General features: G+C 42.3%; 1 protein-coding gene across 3 annotated transcripts; it reads right to left on the bottom strand.

Annotated features, from left to right (window-relative positions):
* Positions 1-754: 754 nt before the first annotated feature.
* LOC127335878 (uncharacterized) lies at positions 755-6240 on the bottom strand. 3 transcript variants are annotated; one of them, XM_071826680.1, is made up of 9 exons: positions 6079-6236; positions 5372-5537; positions 4564-4792; positions 4417-4481; positions 4277-4321; positions 3883-4007; positions 3075-3183; positions 1152-1240; positions 755-1059 (listed from the first exon to the last, which is right to left on the bottom strand). In XM_071826680.1, exons 2-8 carry the CDS (start codon positions 5516-5518, stop codon positions 1202-1204), a joined length of 759 nt encoding a protein of 252 aa, XP_071682781.1. In that variant the 5' UTR covers positions 5519-5537; positions 6079-6236; the 3' UTR covers positions 755-1059; positions 1152-1201. The 3 variants fall into 3 exon arrangements, with proteins under 3 accessions (XP_071682781.1, XP_071682782.1, XP_051218570.1); XM_071826681.1 differs by lacking the exons at positions 755-1059; positions 1152-1240; positions 3075-3183 and adding exons at positions 3234-3358; positions 3448-3727 and having other exon boundaries at positions 6079-6240; XM_051362610.2 differs by lacking the exons at positions 755-1059; positions 1152-1240; positions 3075-3183 and adding an exon at positions 3442-3727 and having other exon boundaries at positions 6079-6240.
* Between the last annotated feature and the right edge of the window lie 4347 nt (positions 6241-10587).

Below are 10587 nucleotides of genomic sequence, written 5' to 3'. Positions count from 1 at the left end.
TTTTGTTTTGAGCTATGGGCTAAGGCCCAATGCCAAATTCCAAGATATATTCAAGAAAATGCGATCTGATTTCCAAAGGATTTGAGCAGGAACCTTTCATGAAAAGAATTGCTAGAAAAAATGAGTTAAACGTCAACTTTCTGAGGCACGATTGCTTCCCAGCCTATTGTAGATAAAAACATATTCAATGGTTTCAAATAATATATAGAGTGAATTTCACCTTTCTGTCCTCTAGTTAATTGTGTATTTGTGATATCAATTACCTGGTGTAGAGAAAATTCGTCTAGATTACCCCTTTCGAAAACTTCAAACCCTACTTTACTAATGCATGTCCATGGGGAGACGAAATATTTCGAGTAAATGCAATGGTATGTACTACCTCCATACCGGTTTACAAGGCAATTAACTCCATTAGATTCATATTAAAAGAAGTTTCCGGTGGTATAATTTTTATGACCAAATTAGTACTCAAATTTTTTTCTCAAAATACGTAATATCCCGGTAAAAGGACATGGAGGGAATAGATGACGAACGTTGTACTGATCAGAAGCCAAGGGTTGCCATATAGAAAATGCTAATTTTAGTAGTTTCTGCAACATCGGGCAGCGTCAATGTGTCAGCATTTGTGGTTAAGTAGTCTTGGTTCTAGGCTACATGTCCACAAAAATATCTAGTCCAAGCAAGGCAAATGAGCTGAGAATTTTTGTATACTTTATTGGCAGCAATTACTTTACTGCCTAGTGCTACTGTTGCGTGCGTGGAATCTTAAGGCTCTTGTTATTCCCAGACCAGACAAGTCAGATTCCATCAGAGCGCAATTTATCATGGCCATGGAACAAGACAATAATGCGGCCTGTGGAAAATTCTAGCCCAGATGAAGCATGGCGGATCTAATAGTAGTCACCAGCAGTGAAAAACTACAATATGGTTACAATGCTCTACAATATGGTTACATGCAGTGAGGCAACACGTCTGGGACATGTGGGAAGTTCCAGCGACTATTGTTAGTCTTATGACAGTGAGAAATCCAGAACATAAGCACCAACCTGTTTATTTTTGCTGAACGAAAACATAAACTCTTGTTAGTCTTGCATTTTTCGCAACCAGGTAGCATGCTAATGAAGTGATGCACAATGCCAGTAACACAACACCTCTTGACCACGTAGACGCTGACCATCAGATGAATCTGCAATCTTCGCTTTTATGACCCAAAAACCTCCTTGTTGCAAACGGGGCATACCTAGCATCACAGCACAGTGAATTACACTGGCCTGATCAGTGGTCAAACTTCTCAGGAGAAAAACAGAGAAACAAAAAAAGATCGCACCAACGACTGAAAAGCATTACAGGACATCCCCTGATCACTATCAACTTAAGTGGGTAGTTTCTTCCAGCACCAGCTTTTATTCCAATTGTAAGATTTTTAGGCATGATCCTCATTCCTATCTTGGCAAAAAAAAAAAAAAAAAAAAAAAAAAAAAAAAAAAAAAAAAGCACTTGGCAAGCACATTTTTTTTTCGAAATGGGGGAAATATCGCCTCAGCTTCTGCATCCAAAGGATGCACACGGCTTTTTTTATTAAATTATTCACAACACCTTACAAGAACAATACAAAATATCAAACTCAAAGCCACCTCGCTAAACCTACAGAGGGATGAAGGGGGTGACAATTCACCAACTCATATCATCCAAAAAACCAAATGCCTTCCTAGGCCGGGGCCGCCCAATAGCAGATGAGAAGCACATCCAGTCAAGCAGACTCTCAGCATACGCCAACGCACACACCATAGAAGTTGCTACCGCCGTCTTCCTCGACTCCATCTTCAAGAGAGATCATCGCATTGGCCATGTCAGGCCTGCCATCGATGCCGCCACGGCGCCAGACGACTCCACCATCCTGCGCATGTCCATCACACTGCATCCGTCTCGAGACACCACTGCACCATGCCGCGGCGACTCGACGACGCCGACACAGGAAAAGCACACCGCTCCACCTCAGCACCACCACCATCCGTTGTCTGCTCCGAAAATGATACCCCCAACAGGGAGAACGGCGTTGCGCGCCGCTATCGTCCGATCCGGGAGACCCGGGTCTAGGGTTTCCCCTGGAGCAGCCCAGACGAAGAAACGCAGACTGCAGAGACAATGCCTTCAACAAGGTAACAACGAAAGGTGCCGCCATCATCCGCCATGACCAAAGTCCAGGCCGGCTTTCACCGGCAGCTGCGCCTCGCCATCGGGAGCTAGGCGACGGATCGCAAGATCCGCCACGGCTAGCCACACAACTAGCCGATCTCCTCCGGCGAGAGAGAAGACCACCACCACGGTGCCACGGTCAGCGGCAACCTGCCACCAGGTCGGCGCCGTCACCACCATCGCCATCCAGGGCCGCCGCCCTTGGTGCCGTGATCCCAGCTCTTGAGGAGGAGCAGCACGCGATCCACCCCCATCCCCACCCGCCCGGCCATGCCAAGGCGAGGAAAGAGGAGAGGGTCCGGAGCCGCGCCGCCGCCCGCCCTCCCGGCGAGGTCACGGCGAGGAACGGCGGAGAGGGCTGCGCCGCCATGGCCAGGGCCGCGTCGCCGCCCCCAACACCGCCCGCGCCACCATCAACCAGAACCGGGACCATCCCCCCGGCGTGGAGGCGTGCCTCCTACCGCCGCACCAGGGGACCACGCGAGGATCCCCGCCGCCCCCATCACCGGCCGCGCCAGGCTTCGTCGGCGGCGGCCTCCGGGGACGACGAGGAGGGGAGGGGAGGGGGAGGGGAAGGCTGCGGCGGCGGCGGCGGCTAGGGTTCGCCCGAGTCGCCCTTGGAGGAGGACGACCCGTGCGTTGAGATGGATGGGACTTGGCAAGCACATATGACATGAAATACAAAAAAGGGTTCTGCGCTAACATATTAACGTCTGATTGACTTTAACAAGTGAAGAACTGAAGATAAGATCATTCTTATGGCAAGTAAAGCAGGATGGCTGCAGCAGAAATGTTATCAGGCTACACTCAAAGAAACTACAGCAATCCATACAAGAATGTAAAACACCAGGACGACTACAGCAGGCAAGGTAGCTTACCTTATTGATCTTCAACCATTTGGCGACACAAGTTTGATGGTACTGATGCGCACAGGGCAATGTAGTCAGCTTATCTCGGTTCTTGTAAGCCATACAGCATATCACACATCTGTTGTTTAAACATTAACAGATGAGAACTTAAAACCACAAAAATATTACTAAATAGATTGCGTGTTCCCAGGGCTGGTGTTAATCAAATTGGTGGGCTATCTTTGGGGTGATGGCTTTGTCAATCTGGATGTCTCGCAACAATGTTGTTTTCAATGGAAAAGTTTCCAGCTCTCCTTTGCAAAAAAAAAAAAAAAAAATGATTAATTTCTTGACGCAGTGGAAATGCATTTGCCCGGTAAAGCTTGAGGGCAAATGGAGGAACCTGGTGGATCGGCTGCAGATGTTGGTGCGGAAGATGCATCTGCTGGCTGGACCAAGAAGAGGGATTGGGTGAATGCTTTTGTTGCTGGGAAAGTGATCTTGGTTATAACCCTTTAGTGGGCACTCTGCACTTGTCACGTTCTATGAGCATTCTGTTTAGTTTTTCGTTTTCTGTCTGACTTGTACTTACTCTTTTCCTGTTTTCCTTGCGTTGAACTGGTAATAATGCCTATGTGTTGCTTTCATAAAAAAGCACGGCCTTCCTTTGGGGGGGGGTTTCTCTAAAAAACGAAATAGACTAATCGGTAAAGCAGGAACTTGGGGTAAAATGGTGGGTCAGCTGTGCAAAGCTGCCACAACCACATATAAAGTATATACCACGTATTCAACACAAAAAACAAAGAACTTGAGTGATCGTATGGGCTTGAGGACATACTCATCGTGTTTTTCCTTTCTTGAGAATATCCTAATTTTGTATGTTGAAGACTTGAGGAGTGCTATCACATCTTCTGGCAAACCTTTGCTTTGTGTACCAATAGTTTCCCCTAATTGCTGCAGCTCCTGAAATAAGGAAGTGATTAGAAAAATGAAGTAAGAACTAAGAAGTCCCATTCCCTTGTACGGTAGACGTGCTAAAAAACAAACTGAGGCATCCCTGTTTGTTGTATTACTAAATAAGAACTATCAATGAAATTCAATTCACAGTTCATATCAAAGACATGTAAGAGTCCATTAAGAAATAATTGAGCATAGTCGGCTGGCAGTGGGGCATGACCCTTGATGGAACAGTAGGGAATATACTGGCCAAACAGAGCATTGATGATACACACCTCATAAGTCATATTGTCAGGATCGACGCTATCCTCTGTTACTACCTGAAAGTTGGAAACATAGATTAAAGTACATATATTATACAAAACTATGATTGTTTGAGGTAAACCTGTAGAACCAAAGCTGCTGTAGTGAATACCTGAGGAGTTCTGCTTGCAGAAGTATTGCCATGGTTGGGTGTTGAAGAACGTACTGGCTTTCTTCCTAAAAAGGTGTTTTAACAACATTTACAAGAGGAATCAGATTGGCATAGTATATTTACGAGTACCAGTAGACGATTAATCACCTTCTTTTAAGATATTGCCACCAATTGATGTATTAGAAATTTGGTCTTCTATCTCTTGCAACTCTCTAGCTAAAGCTTCATCGACAGCTAGCTGTGACTCATAATTTGCAGCTCCTCTTAATTTTGGTTCACCCGATGTCCGCTGATGACCACAACTAGAACTAGGATAAGAATGAGTCCTAGATGAACCACTAACATCATTTCCTTGGAGTAATTGATATACTATTTCCTGAGCAAAGTGCAACAATAGGCAAGTTAATACGAAGCTTTTGTCATATTTTGTCGTATGCTGTTGTGCTACAAATGAGAAAACATATCAATCCGACCTACAAGCTAGAAACGAAGAGTCCAAATATTTGGTCATTGACAATAGTTATTTGGATCTTTCAATAAGTGATCAGTTTGTAATTTTGCAATGTACATGTCATTAAAATGGTAGTCTACAAGCCATGAATATGTTAAAACATAACTCCTAAAGATGAACCATTGTTTCTTAAGTTATGTGATTTAACATATGTCCAAAGATGATCTGCCAGAAAAAGGTTTGTATTATATTACTAGACCTGGTCAAGCTCCACATAACAAATACCCGGCCTTGGCCCTTGGATAAAAGATTTGGTTGAGATTTCTATGCACAACGCAACAGAAAAGTACAGTATAATACCCTCCACAACAGACAAATGCCTGGGATAGAATGTGTGACTGAGATTTCTAGTGCGAACTAACAGCAATAACAATGATGACATACACACAAATAAAAAAACAGAAACAATCAAGTAAGTTATGGACAGGTAATGGGAACAAAAACCTGATCTTGAAGAACTAGTGCAAGATCAACATCATCTTCAAAGAAGCATCCCCCAAAATTTTCTTCGATTGCGTACGGTGCAGGGGCATCCATATAGCACACAACCGCCTCCTTCTTCTTCCCTGTTGTATCATGTAGCACCACCATGCTCACGAGTCATGAGCACCTAGCAAGGGAACATGCAGAACATTACCGGATTGTGCTAGATTTGCGAACATGTGATCCTTACTACCATACTATCAAAATAAAAAAGAAAATACTCGCTCGTTGCAACTTACACATCAAATCCTCACAAGCACTGTTCTAATAACTGTTTTCAAGCATTGGATAATCTTAGCTATCAACTATAAAAGTGCAATTGCAACCCTCTGCAGACCTAGAAATGAAAATTGAAAACCTTCCTCTGGGGGAAAATCTGGAGCAAGTAAAATGCCACCAACACAAGTATGTAACTGCAGGAAATCCAGTATATATGTGATTCTACGGTAAGAAATCTCTGTTCGAGAAAAGACAGACAGACAGACAGACAAGCGATCGGCGGAATGCAAAAGGGATTCCGCCAATTCGTGGCCACAGCGCTTCGGATCTAACACTGCAATCGCTCCCCTACACACTACAGGTCAAAATATTATTCCCAAATAAAAATATTCTTGAAATGAAATAGCAGGCGAATCCAGGAGAACATAGGAACTGGAAGCGGAACTTACCAACGAGCGGACCGGGGAACGGGAGATTTGCGAGACTGCGACCTGCGAGTGCGAGGGACTGCGCGGGGAGGGGACTGAGGAGTGGGAGAGGAGCCTGTTTGCTCGGCTGCCTTTTCGCCTCCAGTGTCGCTGAGTGCAGCGCAGGCGCAGCTGAAATCATGGCCTCCGTAGACCGGCTCCACCGCGCCGGCCGTCGGAGGGGGACGCACGCGCGTGTGGGCCTGCAGTAAATGCGTAGTTCACGGGCCACTTGTATATCCGTGACGGCGGCTGGCAAATTTAGCTCCTATCGGGCCGGCCAAATACGATTTTTTTTTACTTTTTCCTCCTTCTTGTTTTTCTTTTATATTTCTTCTTTGTACTTCACCGCCTTTTCGGTTTACCTTGTTTCTTCCAATTATTTTAATTATTAGTTTGATTTTTGATATCCCTTATATTTAAAAAGTTACTATGTGTTCGTTTTACAAAAAAAAGTCACTTAAACTTTTTAAAATACTTGCACATTTTTTGGTAGGATGAACATCTGTTTTTTTTTTTTTTTGAGAAACGGACGAACATCTGTTTTGATAGATAGACATGCAAATTATCAATAAATACCAATACCATAAGACATTATGTAGGACCAGGGGCGAAGCTAGAATAAATGCTCATTGTGGCCAAACCAGCCGATAATAGAAGATTGTAGTTATTTTTAAGGTAAATACTACATATCTGAGTCCGATTGTTGTCAAACCGCCGGACCTCTCCCACACCGTCCATCTCGTCTCCCATCGAACGGCTTGGTTTTGCATTTTTTCCCCTTTACCTTCCAAAACGTCTCCCCAAATCACTCCCCCATCCCCAAATTGACCTCCGCGCCTGCAAGAACTTTCCATCGTCATCCATGGGCTCTCCACGCCGCCCCAGCGGCCATGTTCTCCACGGCTCCACCCATGTCTACCCTTGAGGCGCCGATGCTTCTGCCCCCACCTGCTGGAACTCGGATGCCGGAACGGACGCATGAAGCTCCGCCGTCGGGACATCACTGGCCGGCGACCGGCGCAGACGCGGCACAACCAGGCCGGAGAGGATCCAATCCAACCAAATTTGTGGGTTGTAAGCTGCTTCTAACGCTCACATTTGCGTTCTTGATTTCTTCTTTTTTTGCGGGGATTTCTTCTTTAATGACTACACGATTTAGGGACAAGGTAATATCACCTGACCTAGCTCTGTGCGCTTATTTCTGATTGTTTTTTTGGAACATCAAATCCATGTATTCATCTACCACTTGGGATTTCCGTAATCAAATTCACCAACCGGTTCATAAGGCTATAGCCGACATGTGGTCAGATCTTGCATCTGCTAGCTTCTTAGATCTATGTGTAGTAACATTAGTGATGATCGTGATGCGGCAAGAGTTTTTTGTGCTTCCATGGCTTGTTGTGCAATGAGAGAGTGATATCCTGCAAAAAAATTATACTCTTGTATTTCAAGTATACTTTTCTGGCACCAGCAGATTGTATTTTCTTCTTTCTGAACCTGAAGATATACCGTGTGTTTGCCCATAATGCAACATGCATAAGCTGACAATAAAAACAAATTGTTTCAGATCAAACTGGTACGTACATGAGAGGAAGATGTATCCACATGCTGGACGCAAGCATATCCAATTTTAATTTGAAATTTATATGTTTCCACCACAGATCAGTAATGCTGAGGTAGCACTACTTATGTGCTTCAGAACATCTATGCTTCCAATACAAACTGGTTATATTGTGAAGGAGTACATATGATTTATATTGAGATAGCTTTAATTTCTTGATTCGAAATATCCATGTATATACCGCATGTTTTTGTTCGGTCTTGATAGTTTGTGACATATAACCTTGCTTTCTTGATTTTGGTTAGTCAATTAATTACAGTATCATTGTACTTTACATATTGCCCTCGTGCTACTAGTTATGTTTGAGGCTTTGAAGCTTCTATGTGGTACTAGTTATGTTGAGACAACATAAATTGATGCTTCCAAAGCATGTACATGTTTTAAGTTTGCATAATAGAATCATGCTCTACCTTTTGCATTTGTTGTTATGCCTAATAGAACCATGCTCTACCTTTTGCATTTGTTATTTAAATGGAAATAGCATTGTGACCAGAAGGCACAAACCTTATGACCGATTCTTATTTTACAAAGAAGCATGTTTTAATATTACTGAAAGCAAATTATATCATCTATAAGAAGCTTTTATTTTGGACATGCTTCCCAACCATTATAGATAGCTGATCAGGCTATACTCTGTATATAAAAAAAACCTGAACCCAATCTTTTGGGGCAAGCGTGCCTTTTTGTGTGTCGAAACTTCTATGCTTCCAATAAGTCTCATATACCTTGATACTCGCAAAGTATTTCTTTTTTAAATCATGCTTCAGATTAGTAACATACATGTTGTGATACTACACAATTTTGCTTCTCAAAATCAATGCTTCCTAAGTTTCTTTGCTGATAGGAACATAGTTTTGATTCCGAGCATCCATGCTTCACATGTCTATTATATACATACTTCTGTTTCTACCAGGGGATGATTGCAGGTCGTCGATGAGCCCCCATTGTTCTTTGTCAACACAATCATCGTTGTTCGCAGGCTTTGCTATGATATCGTCACGACTTCTTCTCGGATCTACACACCGGTGCCATGTTCAAGCATGTGTTGGTCTAGTGGGCGTGCTTTTATAGTCTCAGGGGCATGTAGCGCGACTTACCGTTGCCGTATTATTGTATATATGGAAGCAAATTCTTATATTAGTACATGCAAATACTATTTCCTCTAGATGCAAATTGAATTCTCTTTTCAGAAAGATATATTGTTTCATTTGAAGCAAACACTTCTTTTTGCCAAGCAATATTGATGGAAAAGAGTATTTGTTACTATATTGGAAGAAAACACACGTATTTGTTTCATTGGAACAAGCAATTATTTGGTCATTCGAAGGATATTCTTTCAAATTTGGGAAAAACTAAACGGAAACAATGAAAACGAGAAAGATCATTGATTCACAGTTAAGCAACCTTGTTGTCCGATCACAACAAAATATTTATACACAAGTAAAGGGAAATAAAGAATCACAACAATGTTCGTGGAAATAAAGAATCACCACAAGTAAACATATCTTCTTTACGTGGAAGCAATATTGAAAAACATGAGAAACATAATTTGATCAGTAAGGAAGCTTACTAGTATATGGCATGGAATCAGAATTTTCCATGCACTCAAGTTCCACTTAATTAGATTCGCAAAAAAAGAGAAAAAAGTTCCACTTAATTAGCGTTAGCAATTAGATAGGACGTGATTTAGGGGAGCAGCTTTACGGGAGCAGTTAACGTGTTAGTTTTAGGAAGCAGCATGCGAAGCAGCCTACACATATAATCGCACGGTTCACAGAAGAAGGATCGTAGGGTGCTGGCCTAGTCCGATGGGAAGCTAGGAATCGGCATCCGATTCTATTTTTAATGGGGTTGTTTTTTCCTTATGCACTATAGTTATAAAGGATTGTGTCTTAGGCATGGCTGCCAATTCCTGTGGCATAGATATTTTGTTAAAAATAGATAAATCAATATATCAATATGTATCAACAAAAATAAAGTTAATCCACACGAAATACTTTCTATCAACCTATAAAAGTGAGCTTTAAATGATTTTCATAATTATTACACATTAGCAAAAAAATGTATTCATCATCAATGGTTGTCCTTTCTAGTTCGCTCAAGGCGGTGGAATTATTGCTCCAACTAAAGAGGAATCTATGCACTCTCATACACAAATGTTGATTAAGATTTCCTATTTTACAAGTTAAGCTATATGTAAGGACCAAGAGAACCTAGCTTCGATGATGGAAGGGTGCGGACGGCGGCGCACCTTTGGCTCCAGCTAGTGTCTATAGTCCTCGTTAGGTGGTCTAAATGTTTATTTATAGTTTTTTATACTCTTCAAGTTGTTTGTACTATTGTTGATGATTATTGATAGGTTGGCGGAATTTTCGTAAAAAAAACTAGGATCAAAATATAGTTTGAACCTGGATTCCATTCCTAACATGTTTGCCCAATTTTCTAACTTAGTGGATAGATGGCGAGTTTGCATCCAATTTTCTAATATGGATATATATAGTGCAAATTTTGACAAGACGTGACTCATATGGTTTTGTTTATAGTTATGTATTTCTAAAGACCCATTTGAACATTTGACATATTTCAAAGATATATGATGAATTGTTAAATTGCCAATTATACCGACGATGAGATAATGTTCAAGCTCTTTAGTCAAACTCTTACTAATAATGCTCTCTCTTGGTGATAAGGGCTAAGCCCTAGGGGAGGCCCGATCTTCACGGATTTGGATGAGATTCGTGGGGGAGGTGGAAGAACACGAAGAACACGGGTGGAAAGCGGTGGGGATCAAAGATACAAACACAACACACACACAACCGGTTGTTCTTCATTGGCCCGATACACAACCCAATAGAATTGCAAACCAA

The sequence above is a fragment of the Lolium perenne genome, chromosome 2 (assembly GCF_019359855.2).
Source record: "Lolium perenne isolate Kyuss_39 chromosome 2, Kyuss_2.0, whole genome shotgun sequence".
Lineage (NCBI taxonomy): Eukaryota > Viridiplantae > Streptophyta > Magnoliopsida > Poales > Poaceae > Lolium > Lolium perenne.
The sequence above is the reverse complement of the archived record's forward strand: the minus strand, read 5'-3'. Positions and strand labels throughout refer to the sequence as shown.

What these genes read in the sequence shown, in the direction of transcription:
- LOC127335878 (XM_071826680.1), bottom strand. Translation starts at nt 5,518, where the DNA reads ATGGTGGTGCTACATGATACAACAGGGAAGAAGAAGGAGGCGGTTGTG. An exon ending in TGGCAATATCTTAAAAGAAG is followed by an intron (nt 4,482 to 4,563) that starts GTGATTAATCGT and finishes ACACCTTTTTAG; the next exon opens with GAAGAAAGCCAGTACGTTCT. An exon ending in AGAAAGGAAAAACACGATGA is followed by an intron (nt 3,184 to 3,882) that starts GTATGTCCTCAA and finishes TTTAAACAACAG; the next exon opens with ATGTGTGATATGCTGTATGG.